This window comes from Anabrus simplex, chromosome 14 (assembly GCF_040414725.1).
Source record: "Anabrus simplex isolate iqAnaSimp1 chromosome 14, ASM4041472v1, whole genome shotgun sequence".
Lineage (NCBI taxonomy): Eukaryota > Metazoa > Arthropoda > Insecta > Orthoptera > Tettigoniidae > Anabrus > Anabrus simplex.
The window spans coordinates 95,506,980-95,526,154 of record NC_090278.1 but is presented as its reverse complement, the minus strand read 5'-3'; the positions used below and the strand labels follow the sequence as shown (position 1 = coordinate 95,526,154).

The following is a 19,175-nucleotide window of genomic DNA, read 5'->3' as shown; positions in this document are numbered from 1 at the left end:
CAAAACAATGTGTACAAAGCTTTATAATGTTCGTAACTACTAGAAGAGCTGACAGAGATTTTATCCAAAATATTCATCGGTTACAGGGCCTTCAAATAGTCACCAAAGACTTAACAGCAAAGAGTAAACAAGATCAGTTTTGCAGCTCAACTGATGCTCAGAAAAGCAGTATTTCATTATTATTTTTTTTGCTTGAAGAAGCCTCACAAAAACAAACCTTTTCCTAAATATCCTCATAAGATTTAAAAAAGTAAAAATATATGCATTCCATAAGAGGGTGATATGCAGTAGGATATTTTATCAAGTCAGTACTACTGTGGTAAGAGTACACAACGCGCCGGCAGTTCAAAAGAACTATATTCCAACTGGACACTGATGATCCCCATCCACACACACCTTTACTGGCCTGTAACTTGTAGACATATGCACAATAAGATGTAATATTAGAGAGTTTTTAAATATTTCACTGTGTTCTTTTGGATGGTGTATAAATTGGTTTCAAGTTTCCTTAACATTAATTGATGGTCCCTTGTACACTATAACAGACACTGTGTCTCATCACTAAATGTCCTAGTAAAGCGAGTACTGGTAGTAAAAGCAGACAGTTCTGACATACTCAATATCATATCACAGTACAAAGATGTTACCTTATTCAGTTTATGCATCATGGCATACAGGCATGCGATCTGCCCCACATCGTTACTGATAGTGAAGAGTAGGCTGCGAGCAAGGTCAGCCTCCGAAAACTGAGGAGCTGAAATTAGACACACAAAACGTACAACAACAATTCTAGCAATTATGTAAGACTCCACATCACACAAACAAGATTTCAACAACTATTTTACTTGAAGAGTTACACTTTTAAACCACAGTATTGCAATTAATTCCACAATCATCAATTATATAAGTGTAAAGTGACCACGAGTACAACCGACATGAAATGCTAATTTCCTTTCCAATCCCCTTGTGCTCAGCCTAGCTGCATTGTTCTGCTTAAAGCAGCTCAGGCTAATTTTTGTGATTTTGCAACCAGAATCAAGACATAAGCAATTTAACATAAATTCAAACGGAAAAAATCTCACCAATACATAAAACAACAATTATTTTAGAAAAAATATACCCTGGAAATATTATTTTAAATAATAAATAAAATATTTATTGCAGCTAATAGCCAAAACAGAGAATGATACAGACAAGGTAAAAGCGAATATAGAATACATTTTAGGTGCTATCAGGCTAGTCGTTACAACAGAAGGACGTCAAGGATTCAAGTCTATGTGTACAGTGCGTCGCATGATACCTTTCACAATATTCGCCGCAGTGTTCGCATACACATTCTGCGACTGGTTGGTGAAACTTATTCAACCTGCACAACTTATGATGGAAGCTATGAACGGCGAAGCGTGTGACCGCATGTCTTAGTTCGTAATTTCCAGTCGTTGCAGGTCATTGCATCAGTGATGTAAAAATCCCACCAGATGTCTCTCTTCTTTGCTTGCAGGTTCTGCATGAGTTGCACGTATGCTGGTGTCGACTGTAGCGGCAGGTGGAGGCGGAGCTCTTCCACGTAATATAATTCATTTGTTAGTTCATAAACTAGTCTTGATGGCGTGTATTTTGAGACACACAGAACCTTCTTCAAGAAAGTCGCCTTTAGTTTTTCTACCTTTTCCAAGTGTTTCAGCTTGAGGTGTGTCCAGATATTCTCTAATCCGTATGTTACGACAGGTGTAACCTTGAGATGAAAGAGTTCCAAGGCTGTTTTGACGGTGAGTTTTCTCAGCTGTCTGATGTCATTCATGGCCCTCATAGCAGCACCGATCCTATTGTTAACGTGGAGCGTAAAGATGTTGCCAGTTGACTGGAGTGTCACGCCCAAGTAGAGACACTCTCCAGGGGTTTTCTGTGTGTGTGAAAAACTGCTGGTTTACCTCCTTTTCGGAAAGTCATTGACACAGTCTTGTCTTAGTTTAGGGTGAGCTCGTTTTCTTCCGCCCATTCTAGTAGCAGATCAAAGACAGATTGCAGCTTCTGTTCCGAACTCAAGGCTAACACAATATCATCAGTGTACATATATAGAATTACTTCCTTCGAGACTACCTCTGTGATATCTGCCGTCGCGATGATGAACAGAAGTGGGCTTAGAGGGTCACCTTGCAATACACCAGTTGTTTGTTCTATTGGGATTGATGTTGTGATTCCATCGCTTATCTCTATGTAATTTGAGGCCAGGATGTTCGCGAAAAGCCGTTTTGCATAGCTGTTTCTTCTCATTTGTTTTCGTAACTTCTCTATGATAATTTTACTACTGAGCATGTCGAAAGCCTTGGAGAAGTCTATAAATATGGCATGTAATTTTCCTTTTGGGATTGTCAGCACTGTCTCGATATCATTTAGAAGGCATTGGATAGCCTATGTTGTAGATCTTTCTTTTCTGAAGCCAAATTGCTCCTCCGGGAGCTTGGGGTCGATTTCTCTATTGAGGCGTTGACATAGAGTTTTGTAGGAATTTTGAATAACGTGCATTCTAGGGCGATGCCTGGTTAGGAGTTTGGGTCCTCGGTGCTTCTCTTTCCTTTATACAACAGTTTTACTGTGGACCTTCTCCAGCTATGGGGAATATTTCCTAGCTCGAGACATTCATTGAGGAAGGAAGTTATTGCTTCCTTTAACACTGGGAGAGCGATTTTAAGCTGCTCATTACATATACTGTCTGGGCCACAAGCTTTGTTATGTAGAGGATAGCGGCCTCTACTTCCTTAATTGTGAATATCTCCATGTTGAAGTCAAAGCCCCCCTCGATCTCGGGTATATCCATTGGTAGGGTATCCCTGTACTGCAGTACATTGCTAAGGTGAGTCACCCATGTCTCCACAGGGATGCTTCTGCAGTATCTTGGTTGCCTTGGGTTCAATGCTTTGTATGGGCACTGATCCGCTGCCGCTATCAGCCTCCGCTCCTCTTGCTCCTGATACCGTTCCTTTGTTTCTTATATGAGGGTCTTGTATGTCTTTCTATGATTAGAATATTCCCTTAGATGATCGTCAGTTGGATCTGTGAGAGCTGTGTGTAGGGCATCCAAGGTTGTTCTGCGAAATCTATAACAGGCTTCGTCAAACCATGGTTTCAATTTTCTTGTTATGGTGGCCTCTGGTATGACTTCGCCTTGTTTGCTGCTTTGTCAAGATCTCCTTTCTGGGCCTTTTCCGAGACTGCCTGGTTGTTGGTCTCACATATGAACTGGTGTAGAGTCTTTCTTGAAAATTTGAATGTTTTTGGCTTATCCTGTTTGTTGCCATGACTGAGTAGGAAAGTTGTTTCTACTAGTTGGTGTTTCCGGTAGGGGGTCAGGATTATGTCTTGTTTTATTGGCTTTATTTGACCTTGATTCGAAAGTACGAGATCTATGGTGCTGGTGCCGTTATAACAGACATACGTCTTCTAGTCTTTGTTGTTTACCAGTGATATCCCTTCCTCTACTAAGTAGCCTAAGACCTCTATTGTCTTCTGTGATGGAATGTCAGTGCGGCAATTTAGGTCTTTTGCTAGGACGATGTTATCCTCGCGTTCCGTCATACTCAGAGCGGTGCCTATTTCATCAATGATCTGATAAGATGTGAAACCTGGCTGAAAATACACACATATTAACATGCACAATTTAGCCTTCACTACGAGAACATTGTTGTTTTTATACATGACTTGGAATGGTGTGAAGTGAGCCTTTAAAAGGCAGGTGATTCCTCCTTTCGGCCTCCCCACCATACCTTGCACTGCCAGATTGTTCTTTGTGTAGTGATTTCTCGCATTCCAATCTGAAGTTAGGACGGTTTCAACCAGTATTACGTCATAGGGGTCAAAAATGTTCTCTGGCGTTGAGTTCGTGGCATTTATCAGGCCTTCAGTATTCCATAGAAGTAACTTCACTTCCTGATAGCATCTTGCGGGATTTCATGGTCAAAAACGAAAAGGCTGGTAGATCACATCCGCTGGCCAAAACTTTGGGTCGTAAGCATCCTCCTGCCTCTCGAAAGGAATCCCAACTTTAAAGGCTTTATTCTCATCTCTGGTGACGAGTTCCTCACATTTTATGCCGGTTTCGATTCCCTTGTCTTTCATGTAGTCTAAGACATCGCTTGCGGTTACATCCGGATTCACATATCCTATATACTGCCGTGCAGTTTTGTTTGTGCTACATAGTTTTCCGGCGGGCGCCGTTGATGTACCCTTCTGTATCTTCCTTTGTGCACGGGGTGTGAAATGCTCTTGGTCTTGATCTCCTGCCCCTCCGTCTACTGGTCATCTTATGGCAGGGGAGCGCTCGCTATGATGTAGTGGTTGTTGTCGTTGTTGCCATGGACCGGGACCTCCCAGATCTACTACGGTTGCATAGCGTACCGGCATTTCTGTCTCGTATCCGTGCTGTTCCCGCTGCTGCCTATATGATTTTCTCGTTGGCTATATCCTTCAAGCTATTTTCCATGATTTTATCTTGCAGCGTTTTAATTACGTTCTTTATCATGGTTAGCTTAGTACATGTCTCTCTGTAGGCCTGCTTGTTCTCTGCATCTTTCCTTTCCATGCATTATTTCAAATCCCTAATTTTATCTTCTTCTCTTGGCACATCCTTCTTTATCTTCTGGTACTTGTTTCTGTAGTCGGGGCATAACGATAGCAGTGAACATTTCTTCGAGTTGAGTATGTTGTACTCCCCCATACTCACTCCCGCCCATTCCCTGCGTAGCTGTCGATCACATGGGCCATCACACTTTACGGCCTGGGACTCCTGCCCTATATCTTTGCTGCAGTTCGGGCACTGGTGACTTCCCTCTCCTGTTTGTCCGTTGCAGGCGGTATTGATATTTCACTGTAGCGGCATTTTCTTTTGCTCGAGAATGCCTTTATGCCTGGAGTAATGAAAAGGTATAAAACGAAAATCGATTCTACGGGTCCATGCAGTTATTCTGCTAAGCTTAATTTCCTATCGTCACGCTCAATTTCAAGAAGAAGTGAATTATTAATTCTTTGAAAGTTTCAGTGATATTATTTGATAACGAGAAATTTCCTGCAGCCAATATGGCGTCTTCTAATGGACTGGACAATGGTTATATTTCTTTCTATAAATTATCTCTTGCTTTACTAATTACTAAAATTAGCACATCCCACTGAGAACCAGCACTTTACATACAGAAACCACTTATTGCACCAAATAGGGAGAGCCTTATTCACTATACAATCATTGGTAAACACGCCCCGTATTTGCATATGCGCATACTCGTTTCATTTATTATTAATTTTTTTTTTAAATAATCATCACCATTAATTTCACTTTTCCAGCTTCAGCCAGGTCTAGATATTAATGGCATTTTTTCAACGACCATTTCTCTTCCAATCCAGGTTCCTTCTTGATCTACCTCTTGTTCTCTTAATATCTTCCCTCTTCCTTAACATGTCCAAACCATCTCAGTTATTTCCCTCCCGACATTCTCATTTCCTACTACGTCCATTCTTATCATACTTCATTTCAGTGGCCTGTCCAGTTTACTTGCCCTCCTCTAATCAACACCACCAATATATCCTATTAAAGTAGAAGTCAGTTTTCACTTTGTTAACAAAATACCTCAAGTTTTTTAGTCAGTCCAAACTAATGCAAGATTAATGAAATACAAGAAAATGCCTGGAAAAGAAAACATTTCATTAATATCTAGACGTCTAATTTCTATCCTGTAGAAACTGTGAAATTATTAATTCAAGTATGTGGTAAAAACACTTTTATTTCTATATAATTTAACACAATTCATAGAATTCTGACAAGAAACACCTTTATTATATCGAAACAATTCGCCCACAACCGTATATTCATATAAAAATGATGATCACATGCACATAATTTCACAAGCAAATACAAGCTGTACAAAATTAAGTTGGTTCACAAATATGCAAGATGATTATGTTTCTAGAACATGTGCATGATTAGCAGAAACAGACTAGAGTTCACACCGCTCCTCGTCCTTTACTATTATGAACTGTCTTAGTTCAGTTACATTCTGTCCAACATACATCAAGTCTTATACATTAAGGTAGATGCAATATGAGTGCTTTTCATTAAAATACAAACCAATGCTTTATACTAAGTTACTATAATGATCTTCTATTATCATCTAGCAGCCCCAAAAATGGCTGAAACAACTAAATACAAATATTCCACGAGTGTTCTTGCTATACATTTAACATCATACAAACTTTCACAAAATCCAACTCGAATTAAGTCTTAAAGTAATGATCCTTCTTCTGCAACAAGTGTTCTCTTAATGGACTGTGGTTAGCAATCAGATCAACAACAGCAAAAACCAAATCATAAGAAGATCAAACAAAAATAAATTACAAGGATGCAACAAAACACACCCTATGAAAACACATACTGCTAGAAATTGTTAGAAACTTAAAGATATCTTACTGGCATTGAAATTGCGATCTTTATGGCAGTGCATGGCCTTGCCGAAGGAGGACGCAATGAGGTCTCCAGGCAGCCCCAGCATCTTGTAGTCACCTCCATAAATATCTCTGACTAGCATATCCACATTCCGGTGGTCTCCTTTCTCGGCGAGCTCCAACAGCTCGTCAAAACCCTGGACAACACCACCACAAACAGTTAACAACAGGTCAAGTCATATGGAGAGAGCTGAAAAGGAACACATAGTAGGATAAACACAATCACAGGTCAGACATTTTCAAACAGACACTTCCCACATGAAGAATGAAGATCTGTAACCTGATAAAGCTCAGAAGCAGAAACAAGCTCACAGGGATCTGAGAAGAGAGGATATGATTCCTACAAATTTCATAGACATTGTGTAACACTACATATTTTCTTTTTCATTCCAGATATCCCATATTACTCAACCAAATGTCAACAGCTGACAATACCAACTTACGCAGGCTCTATGGTGTTGTGTGCTCACCAGCCACTAGATGGCACCGTTGTCCACATCTGTTGCACTGTTATCAGATCAGTACAGCTTGTGCTGTTGCGACATAAAGATGGCCACGCCACTCTCTGTTTGCACCAAGGAAGAACAGCGTTCTGTAATCAATTTTTTGTGGTCCCAGGGTGTGCCAGGAGTGGAAATTCATAGAACACTTTCAGCACAATACGGGGACAATGTTTTGCTACAGCGAAGTATTTACCAGTGGACTGAACAGTTCAAAAGGGGTCGCACGAGCGTGGAGGACACGGAAAGATCCGGGCGTCCATCTGCAGCCGTAACTCATGGCAATATTGAACAAGTGCGCAATATGACCCTGAATAACAGACAAGTGACTGTTGATGACACACGTTAGCCATAGTTCTGGATATGAAATCATGCATAACAGGCTTCACTTTCACAAAGTCTGTTTGATAATAATAATGTTATTTGCTTTATGTCTACTAACTACTTTCATGGTATTTGGAGATGCCGAGGTGCCGGATTTTAGTCCCGCAGGAGTTCTCTAATGTGCCAGTAAATCTACCGACATAAGGCTGATGTATTGAGCCCCTTCAAAAACCACCGGACTGAGCCAGGATTGAACCTGCCAAGTTACGGCCAGAAAGCCAGCACCTCAATCGCCTGAGCTACTCAGCCCGGCTAGTCTGTTCGAGATGGATTCCAAAACAACTCAACGAAGAGCAGAAGTGCAATCATGTGAGAATCTGTCAGCACCTACTGGACCGTCATGCTAATGAAGGTGAAACATTTCTGAAAAGGATCATCACTGGAGATGAAAACACGAGTTCACCACTTTGAAACAGAGAGTAAACGTCAGAGCACAGAATGGAAGCATCCGCTGCAGCAAAACATCGTCCCCGTATCGTGCTGAAACAAACGGATTATGGAATGCTGTTCTACCTTGGCGCAATCCGACTGGTGCGGTCATCTTTACGCCGCAACAACACAAGCTGTAAAGATCTCATAATGCTGAAACCAACCACATACGTAGACAATGGTGCCATCTAGCGGCTGGTGAGCACACGACCCCATAGAGCCAACCTAAAGACAACTAGAGCAAAATTGCAGATACTTATTGACTTGTAACTCAACACACCATTTCCTGTGATGGCCAACTTGCAGCCTTCATTACGCACACAGCAGTGTTCTACCTGAAGTCAAACTTATGAAATTCCACACAGTTCTATGCATCAGCAACGTGCAGAATATTCCAATACTGATATTAAGTGGAGAACTCAATTTCATGCAATTTCAATTGCATGCTTAGTTATTTACATCCAAGAGCAAGACAAATGCTAAAGAACTATCACAGCATTTGTCTGAGGTGAGAAAGAAACAGGTTGGACGACAGATGATTACGGGTGATTGCTGTCAGCACCAGCATTTGAACTTAGAATATCTGCAAAATGCAGTTTCTCAGGTCTATCGTGAAGTGCATTTAGTTTTAAAGAAAAGTCAAATAGCCTATGGAAGTTTTAGAGTTACCTTAGCTTTGGTGAGCAATGAACCAAGGCCCCAAAAGGTCCCTCCTCCAGTTGCAGTACCACCGATTCTTTCACACGTGTCATCTGATTCCACCTGTGGGGAAAATGCACGATTCATTAATAGAATATACACTGTTACGTTAAAAAAAAACTAACATTTACCAAAATGAAGACTTTATGCAATAGGAAGCAATGATCTAAACAGCTTGTTTCTCATCTTTAACGTTGCCAAACCTGACAGTGGGTGTCCCACACCACAAGCTAAAAAACAGATAAATTTTACCAACATGGGCTACGCTATAGCACAAGGTTGGCAAGGTAATGGTGTTGCATAAGACCAATTTCATGTTTTTGCCCATACTGAACTTACTACTAATAGTTACAAATTTTTGTTTTTATATCCACCTTATTCAATACATAAAAATGATTATTGTCTCTAAAAGGACATTTACTACAATACAAACATTAAATGGGACATGTTTCGTTCGTTGTATCAAGCATCTTCAGCCATTTCGTACAATTATCTCAAGGTTGAGTTATTATAATAAACCTTATTTTACAATTATTTGTTCATTAAAATGTTATTATACAAAGAAATATTGGTAGCGGTACTATATAAAAAGTGAAGAAGTAACAATTAAAATGGGTCTATAATAGACTAGACATTAATCACAGTAAGTTGGTGTCCAAGTCATAGTAATGTGCCAATTAAATCTGTAAGATTTGGCTAAAATTCCCGTTTTTTTCTAACACTGCTAGAGTTAAGTTATTTATCAAAGTATAAATGTTCATATGAAGATTAGTGAAGTAGAAGATTAAACTTGCAATATATTCTCGTTAGATGAGAATTACATCATTATTAAACGATGGATCATTGGAGGTTTGTAGTCTGTTGTTGGCATCATACTTGTAGTCTTCACCAATCCCAAACTGATTTGAGTCGGCCAATTTTTACTGGTCTGTTTGTTATTGAAGCGTGGTTAAAAGGGACACAAATATTTACTACTTACTTGTTGGTGTGCTGTTTACTGCAACGTTAATGGATGAATATGTCTGTAACAAAAGAATGTTATGAGTGTGATGGTTTGTAATAATTGTTTTTATAAATTCCTAAGGTTGAAACATCACTTACCCCTTTTTTCAGGCTTTAGTGCCTAGCTGTGCTTGTTGCAGTACTAAGACTACTGTATTTGTCGTCGTGTTCTTACTTCTTATGTTATACGTATGGGGCGGACATGGTGGAAGGCGAGTAGGTGGGGAAGGAGAAGGAACTGTGGACGGAGCGTTGGGTACTGGAAAATGTGAGGAGGACAAGTAGGGGACGTAGGGGAAGTGAGTGTAGGCCGGGTATTGGATGCTAGTTTAACTTGTGGAGGAGTGTCTCTATGTACATTCAAGGTGGGAGTTGTATTTGTTGACGTATTGTCCTCCTCACGTTATGCCAGTACCCAACGCTCCGCCCACAGTTCCTTCTCGTTTCCCCACCTACTCGCTCTCCACCACACCCGCCCTATACGTATAACACAAGAAGTAAGAACACGATGACAAATAGTTTCAGTACTGCAACAATCATAGCTAGGCACTAAAGCGTGAAAAAAAAGGGGTAAATGATGTTTCAACCTTAAGAATCTATAAAAACAATTTTTTTTTTTTTTTTTTGCAAGTTGCTTTATGTCGCACCGACACAGATAGGTCATATGGCAACAATGGGAGAGGAAAGGGCTAGGAGTGGGAAGGAAGCGCACGTGGCCTTAATTAAGGTACAGTCCCAGCATTTTCTTGGTGTGAAAATGAGAAAGCATGGAAAACCATCTTCAGGGCTGCTGACAGTGGGGTTTGAACCCATTATCTCCCGAATACTGGATAGTGGCCGCACTTACGCGACTGCAGCTATCGAGCTCGGTAAAACAATTACAAACCATCACACTCATATCATTCTTTTTCTCACAGACATATTCATTCCACGCTGATGTGTGAAACTAGTCCCAAGTAAATGTTGTAATTTAATTAGTTCAACATTATTTTGTACAGAAAAGGTGGACTTTTTAATTTTCATTTTCTGTTATTCTCAGCTCAATACGGACCTAAGATTAAATTCATAATTAAAAAAACAAAACAAAGTGAACTGCACAACACGCAGGTAAGGCACAGCCTGAACAGGGGGAATCCAGCTGCTTGCTAGTGACAGTGTGAGTGTGTCACATACTCTTTGGAGCGCCACTGCACTAATTTAAATACTTAAAAGGAAGTAAACATGTTGGACATGCAATTATATTTCTGTTTGTCTTCACCAAGCAATGTTCATATACTTGATTCACGTGCAGCCCTTATGGAGAAACCGCGCCTGCTTACTACCCAATATCAATCCATGTGCCAACTAACTGGCGCTGCAGTTTAACGGTCGCCATCATGCCTTCACAGCGGAAACAAAGCACACCAACTTACATCAACACAAGGCGAGAGACAGCCTCCACGTAGAGACTCACTCCCTTAGTACAAGGAATACAGCCAGTAGCGGCACGCCGGCCAGCCATGGCTTCATTGAAACTCCAGCAGATGGCATAGAAGAACAATCAAGTGTCTTTACTCAATCGATACATCCAACTTGGAATATATATATATAGCTAGCAGTGCCACACAGTGGTAAGGCGTGAGGCCCAATAACGAATCAGAGTAAACTGAGCGTAAATCATGCCACATGGGCTATGCTCTCAATGAGATACCTCAGTTCTCAACAATGAAATGCTTTTCTCCTAGAAATCCATACACATAAATGTGTCCCCTGCCCATCAAAGAGTTTTATCACAAAACTCCACATTAAAATGCTGATAATAAGGAAAATCAATCCCAGAGAAATATCTTCTTTATTAATATTTCCATAGAACTGTTCACCTGGATTATGGTGACAAAGGAGCATGTAAGACATCTACACTGAGAATCATGCAATACTCCATGTCTCCCTGGGTCAACTACCTGACAAAGTGTTACCTCACAAACCAAAACATACATTGTAAAACTTTCTACTTCACAATTTCTGATTTACAGGTCACAGAAGGAACACCACGTTCATGATTAATGAAGTCATATATCACACAGTGACAAGTCAGTGTGTGTGGGAAGATACACCGTCATTGTGCTAATCCTACTGCATCTTCCTGTTTTTCCTTGACTTGTTTGTTCCTTACATTACTTATAGAGCGAGTTTCTCAAATTGGCCGGCTGGTGGATGTGTGGAGTCTGCCTGCCGTTGACTCATCACTTCCCGCTCCGCAGCACGGCACCTCCCTCACTTTGTCCGCACGTGACACAACAATGAATATTATGGAAATAAGCTCGTACCTTATGATAGCAGATGTTGGAAATATTCTCCTACATCAGATCGCTTCACAGGCGAATTCAGATGGGCTTTATGCTATTTGCTTTACGTCGCACCGACACAGATATGTCTTATGGCGACGATGGGAGAGGAAAGGCCTAGGAATTGGAAGGAAGCGGCCGTGGCCTTAATTAAGGTACAGCCCCGGCATTTGCCTGGTGTGAAAATGGAAAACCACGGAAAACCATCCTCAGGACTGCCGACAGTGGGGCTCGAACCCACTATCTCCCGATTACTGGATACTGGCCGTACTTAAGCGACCGCAGCTATTGAGCTCGGTGGGCTTTATGAAGCGGTGTTCCTAAATCTGCACATGGCTTATGATCGGCTTGAGAGTGCCAGTAGAACAAATAAACTTCTCCAGGGAAGGGACTTGAACAAGGTCCTCTCAGCTGATAGGCTATGCCCACAGCAAGCATGCTACAGAGGCACTGACTAAAACCCACGTTGTGTTAGTGTTTGATGCTCATTTCTCAGCATGACTCTCAAGCGCGCTGAAATCGCCCGCGAAGCCATCTGAATGGTTAACTTCAGTAGCTGATAAAATTACAACGGCGCGAGGTATCGACATAATTTTTTTCAAATTACTTATCAGTATGACCAACGCTCTAATGTTCATATACTTGATTCATGTTGTTTCCAACCACCTCGTATATATATATTTTTAAAAATAGGTTTAATAGTTCAGTGTAGCTGTATTTTTATTTACATCCATGTGTTGGTTAGTGTATAGTTCGTCTGTGTATACCGTGTCTCAGCGTAGTTCGGGAAAGACAAGCAGCAAGAACGAGACTCTGAGATCAGTGGAGGGTTCCCTTTCTTGGCCATTACCTCCTAGCTGTGTCAGCCATTGGCCGAGAGAAATTTGTTATTTTAGGAATTGATTTTCACTCGTGATTCGTTAGTATTTCTGGGTACAGTATTACATTTTATGAGGGCTGTGTGCTGTTCTCGCAGTAGTAGAGCGCTGGCAACATACGTGAGGCAATGTTCGTAGGTTTTGCGAACTGTCAATTTAGAAGTAAAGCCATGCGAAGGATAGGTGTTTATACATGACTAATGATTTACAACAAAACAGAACGCTACACACTCAAAGAAAGCAGATGATGTAACTTACTTTCATGATACTGACTCCAGATCCAATGTTAACCAGCATGTACGGGAAAATGTTAGGGTCGGCAGTCTGGAATTTGTACTCTGGGTTTCCATGACGATGGTATTCAAAGGCTTCATCTGAGATGTTCTTCAGCAGGAAGTTACAGCCTTTGATCAAACAAGCCATCTCATCTTCCTTGTCGACACTAAATAGAGATGACTCAAGAGGTAGAGTATCACCACACAAGAGTGACTACAGAACTAAACTCTCTTAAACCCATAGAGACAAACAGAAATCAACTGCAATGAGATAATTCCACATCATATCATCCAGGGTGTCACTCTGGGCTCTTCTACATTAACAGCCTGGCCAAAACCTGTACATATTATAAAGTCATCGCTAAGCGGCTGTCTGTGTTTGAGCGGACTAATCTTGAGAACCAACAACAGGATTTTCATGTAGTTCTCAATTTTTTATTTTTTATGATTTGCTTTACATCACACCGACACACACAGGTCTTCTGGCAACAAAGGGATAGGAGTGGGAAGGAAGTGTCCATGGGCTTAATTACGGATTGAAACTTGATCCCGTGCTACCCAACATTCACTACATTCAGCTACATGCGGAATGACAGTTGTTTGCTTACTTCTTGAAGCCTTTGTACAGAGGATGTGGTCTGGCGGTCCACAAGGCTGCTGACCTCGAACTAAAATAAGCACTAATTCGAAAGGTGAAATAGGCCTATAACTTTTCTTGCCATGCAGACAGTATGCGCCATAGCCATAGATAAAAAGCCTCTCGAAGGGAGTGTAAGCCCAAATGGACTTCTGTTCTCATGACAGAGATTAGATTATGGCAATAGTGGTACATCTATGTACTTGTGTTTTTATTCAGCCGGGATTGGTAATGGTATATATTCATTATCATTGATGGACGTCACATCCCGTTTTACATTGGCCAATTGGAACGCAAGTAGTTACTTCAGCAAGGGAGAATGCCGTGCACTGCTTTTTATTAGGTTATAAACGTAAATGTACTTCTGGGGGTGGGCTGGTGGCTCCCTGGACATCGCAATGAATTCATCTCTCCTCTGAAAGGAACTCCAAGCAAGATTTGCATAATTTCTACTTCCTTATGATGTTACAAACTGTGGGTAATATGATGTCAACTTCCCCCCCCCCCAGGAATGGTTTAAATAGACTTATCCAGGACATATCCTAATCTACCCAAACCAATGCTCTTATCCCCTCTTACTTCTCTGACATTGGCACCCATCCTATTACTCAAAAAGCCATCCAGGCCGCGCCATGTTGTGTTGGATCTCTAACCTTTGCGAATGGGATACGGAAGTTTTGCAGGTTTTTGCGGATAATTTTATACTGTATACAGTACAGTAATAAATACGGCAGAGGTTTGTGAGCGATTGTAAAAGATCTCAACAGGGAGTGAGAGAGATAGAGAGATATGGGTGACAGACAATAGTATAATGGTAAATGGTGTGAATTGTCAGGCTGTAAGTTCCACCAAGAGGAAAAGTCCTGTGCGTTTTAATTACAGTAATGAAGTTACAGTGTTGATAGAGTGGAAGTACCTCATGGGAATCACTGTAAGTACGTAGCTATTCATTCAAATACCTGGGAATAACCTTGCAGACTACTGGCACGTTCAGACTACACATAGAAGACAAAGCGGTTGCAGCCATGAAAGCCATGTATGACATCAACAATCTAAAGCAGTTATCCTTAAAAACAGCTATGCGCCTATTCGACACAAAGATCCTACCAATACTCACCTATGGAATCCATTTGATATGGGAAAGACTAACAAAGAGAGACCTGGCCACCATAGAAGGAGTTAAGGCAAAATTCCTAAAGACCATAATGGGCATCTCAAAATACATGCGTTCCCACCTAACATACGAACTAGCACGGGAACCCTTCCTTATTGAAGAACTGAGGATAAAACTACCATTGCCATCCACAAAGAATGTAGAAGCACACCTAGCGGAGAGGCGGAAGAAGAGAGATGAAATTCCGCTAGAGTTCTACAGCACAGATGCCATGTTGGATCGAAATTGGACGAACGCCAACCAGAAGCTAAAACATGTGATAATAAAACTAGCAGTGCACGGGTACCACCATAAAATATGTAAAAATACGTCTTTATCACGACCCAAATGAAAAATGTGAGTGTTTGCTGTGTGATCTGTTCTGTGACATATCATATCACAAGATGTAAAACAACAACAACAAATCTCTATGCGATTATAGCAAAGACTAAAACGGTCAATAATCTTTGTAATGCACATTCGTGCGCTTTTGTAATAATAATATTAATATAAGTAAAGATCTTCATGGAAGAAATCACATTAGGCCTAACAGGATTCTAAACAAAGGTTACAGGTATCTTCATATAAGATTATGAGGGTTTTTAAGGGTTTGAGTAAGGAGGTGAAGGAGAGGAGTATAAGTAGGTGGTAAGACCCCAATCAGAGTAGGGTTTCAGTGCATGGGACCCTCGCCACGATTACTTGATGTATGTGAACCGGAAAAGGTCCTAAGTAAACCAACATTATTTGTTCTGGCTGACTTGTGACATAAGAGCATTAGAAAAATATTCAGGCTGGAAAGACTTGGTAGTAAGGAGACAAGCTACTCAACTAGGCCTACGCGGAATGTTCCAAGCAGCCAGGAAAAGATAGCATGGAACGACGTGAGTAGACGAATAAGCCTCAATAGTATTTTTAAAAATAAGAGGTATCATAATATTAAGATAAAATTAGAATTCAAGGGGACAAATATCTGTTCATAAGAAGAGGAATTAAGAACTGGAGTAATGCACCAAGGGAGATGTTTGATACATTTCCAACCTCATTGAAAAAAATTCAGAAAAGACTAGGTACACAACTGATAGGGAACCTGCCATTTGGACCTTAAATGCAGATCAGTAGTGACTGAATGATTGACGAGGTCCCTAATGCAGCCCACATATTTAGCTACCGAAATACTTAACTCTAGTTCAGAAAATAGTAGCATGCTACACTTAAGACTACTAACGAAAATTTTTAACTTACGAAAGTCCCAACTTTTCTTGTAGCAGTTCTGTATATTTGTAAGCACCTCCCCCAGTCGCCTTAATGCTTTTACCAGTCATCTTCTCGCGACTGTTTACAAGATTGACTTGAATGAAATCTAAACAATTTTCAATATATTTCGTCTCAAATTTGATGAAATGTAGCCGTGCGCCCTCGGAAACTTCATATACACGATGGTCCTTAAAGGAAAAGGAAAATCACAGGTAAGAAAAAATTGTTGACAAACACACACACCAATTTTCTTGAAAACCACTGATGTTTGTACCTCATCTCTAGATTGCGAAGATCCATCTTCTTTATCAGCGTCATAAAATACTCGCCTATGAGACACTGTCGAGTAGTAAGCTATTTTTGTTAGAGAACCACCTGAAAAATGTTAATGATCCGAGGGATTAAAATATGCACCGTGATGTTGCTCTTCCAATGATTACATAACAAGCCAATAACCTTAAACGTTACCTATGTCAATAGCAAATCTCTTAGCATTTTTTAAATTACCGAACACTTCAACAGTATCAGGTAATTTAATGCTTTTCGTATGAGTCTTTTCATTCATCGTAAAATCGAACCGTAATGGAAGGTTAGAAACGTCACATTATCCGCGACTTTCTCTAAGTTACGTAAAGAACACGGTTCTTTAAACTTCAGATAAGACAAAAGCTCTGTCATATATATTCTTTCTCAGTTCAAATTAAACAGCCACTATGAACTTTGGTTCTTCAAAACTGTAACATTGTTGGTATGTCATGATCTTCTGCTAAATCTGACCGCCAATAAGCAACTACCGGAAACTGGCCCAAGACAAAAAAAAAAAAAAAAAAAAAAAAAACCCAAACAATCCGCTCTATCACGAGTAAAAATAAATGGCGGCTAATTCGATTCGAAGAAACTGATATACTGTTGCTATTAAAGCCCAGGCCCGAGGTTCCTTTTGTTAACTGCGATAATACTTTATTTCTTGTGTACAGATCTTTGAATAAGAAAAAAAAAAGTATGATATATGCCCTTTTGTTCTCGTCTTGTCGCAAGTGTCCAAGAGTTTTCACTGTTATTACAAGACAGTGGTGGGGTTGTGATTTCTTTCCCAGTTCATATCATTACTAAGTTAAATAATATAAAATATCAGTATTGTAGAAATTAGGGTACTGAATCTCTTTCTTACTGCTTCTTTCAGTCATCAGTTCATATGCTGGTTTGATGCAGCTCTCAAAGCTACTCTATTTTGTCCAAGCTTTTTCTACCAAACTACAACCTACATATACTCTAATCTGTTATTTTCATGCCTTGGTCTACCCATACAGTTCTTATCTCCTATACTTCCCTGAAAATCTAAGTGAACAGGTCCTCCATATCTGCAGTTGTGTCCTACCGCAAAATTGATCTCTTACCAATGCAATTCAGTACTTCCATATATTTTTTTAGATTCAGATAAAATAATATCACTGGCAAATCTGAGGGTTTTAATTTTGTTCCTTGAACTGTAATTCCTTTTCCTAATTTATTTTATTTCCTTATACTGCTTGTTCTACAAACACTGAAAAATACGGGCAGACTTGACAAGTGATATACATAAACCAGGAGAATATGGTGCGCCCTGTGGGTGGGGGCAGTAGAATAATACCCATGGTATATCCTCCTGTCATAAGAGGCAACTAAAAGGGGCCCCCAGGAACTCCGAAGTTGGGGGTGTGGGTTAGCAACCATGGGGCCCTTACCTGAGCCCTGGTATTACTTTGACTTACTTGTGTTTGGCTCCTCACTTTCATCTATCGTATCTTCCTTGGTCAACTCTTGTACTTTTCCGACCCCGACAGTATTAGGCTTTGAGGCATACAGTCTTTCATTTTCATGCCCTTCGTGGCCCACGTCTTTCCTTGGCCAATACCTTCATTTTTTGAAGTGTCATATCCCTATATCATTTTTCCCTCTGATTAGTGTTGTATGGAGGATGGTTCCCCGGTTGTACCTCCTCTTAAAACAATAATCACCACCTGCCACTTATATAATTTTCGAAGATATACAATCCAGTAATGATAGCTGATGTTCCTCAGCTTTCCTACCATATAGCAACAACTAACTGCAAGCACACTGGACTCTATTAACCTTTCACACCATGGGAACAAGACTGTTCCAAAAATATGACATTCTTTCATTCAGTTGTACATTGAGGTTAATCTAAAAAATGAATGAGTTATAGGCAGTAGTCAAGCATGAATTTCAATTAAGGGTAGATGCTATAGGTTTTCTTCTGCTACTAATAATACCTTTTGAAAAAACACAATATGAAGAATCAGAGTATTTCAGAAGAACTTGTGACATGCCCTCCACCCAATTTCAATTATTCTGGAAGTATTCCTGTAAAAACCCTGCTCCTAAGTTGAGAGCCCCTGGGGTCTCATACTTTTCAGTGTTTGTATAGAACAAGCAGTAAAGGAAATCAAAGACAATTTTGAAAAGTAATCACACCGCTTCCCCCGTGGATGGGAGAGGTATAATAACACCCATGGTAACCCCTGCTTGTTGTAAGAGTGTGGGTTGGCAACCACGGAGCCCTCAGCTGAGTCCTGGCATTGCTTCCACTTACTTGTGCTCCTCCCTTGCTCAACTGTTGTTCTTTTCAGACCCCGATGGTATTATTAGGGAGTCTTTCATTTTCACGCCTTTTGTAACCCTTGTCTTCCTTTAGCCAATACCTTCATTTTTTTCTCTCTGATTAGTGTTATATAGAGGATGGTTGCCTAGTTGTACTTCCTCTTCAATAATCACCACCACCACCATCTGCTATTCTAAGCATCTCATATCTACTGTCAAAATGCTAACAGAGAAGTACTGGGAATATGGAAAGAAGTGCTGGTTTTTCTGGACATTGAGAAGGCCTATGACAGTGTCTCTAGAAAGATAATTTGGGAATGCCCAGAAAGTATACATGTGCCAAACGTCAAGATGCTCTATCAAAAATTGTTTAGCTACGTCCAAGTAGGGGACGGAAGATCAGATTGGTTTGAAACCAAAAGAGGAGTCCAGCAGAAAAGTGCGTTGTCATGACTCCTGCTCATCACTGTCATAGATCAGATCATAAAATCCATTAAAGAAAATTGCAAAGAGCCTAACACTCTAATATTTGCAGATGATGTTCTGA

The 19,175-nt window shown here is 40.4% G+C and overlaps 1 protein-coding gene across 2 annotated transcripts in view; it reads right to left on the bottom strand.

The window, feature by feature from the left end:
- The window catches only part of LOC136885531 (4'-phosphopantetheine phosphatase), a 78,492-nt gene extending 61,694 nt beyond the window's left edge, over positions 1 to 16,798 (bottom strand). For both annotated transcript variants that reach the window (XM_067158129.2, XM_067158128.2), the window contains exons 1-7: positions 16,496 to 16,798; positions 16,302 to 16,402; positions 16,016 to 16,215; positions 12,964 to 13,147; positions 8,472 to 8,564; positions 6,455 to 6,626; positions 648 to 754 (exon numbers count right to left, since the gene is read on the bottom strand). In XM_067158129.2, the coding sequence (XP_067014230.1) occupies positions 648 to 754; positions 6,455 to 6,626; positions 8,472 to 8,564; positions 12,964 to 13,147; positions 16,016 to 16,215; positions 16,302 to 16,402; positions 16,496 to 16,592 (954 nt within the window). In that variant the 5' untranslated portion in view covers positions 16,593 to 16,798. The remainder of the gene's footprint in view (positions 1 to 647; positions 755 to 6,454; positions 6,627 to 8,471; positions 8,565 to 12,963; positions 13,148 to 16,015; positions 16,216 to 16,301; positions 16,403 to 16,495) is intronic.
- Between the last annotated feature and the right edge of the window lie 2,377 nt (positions 16,799 to 19,175).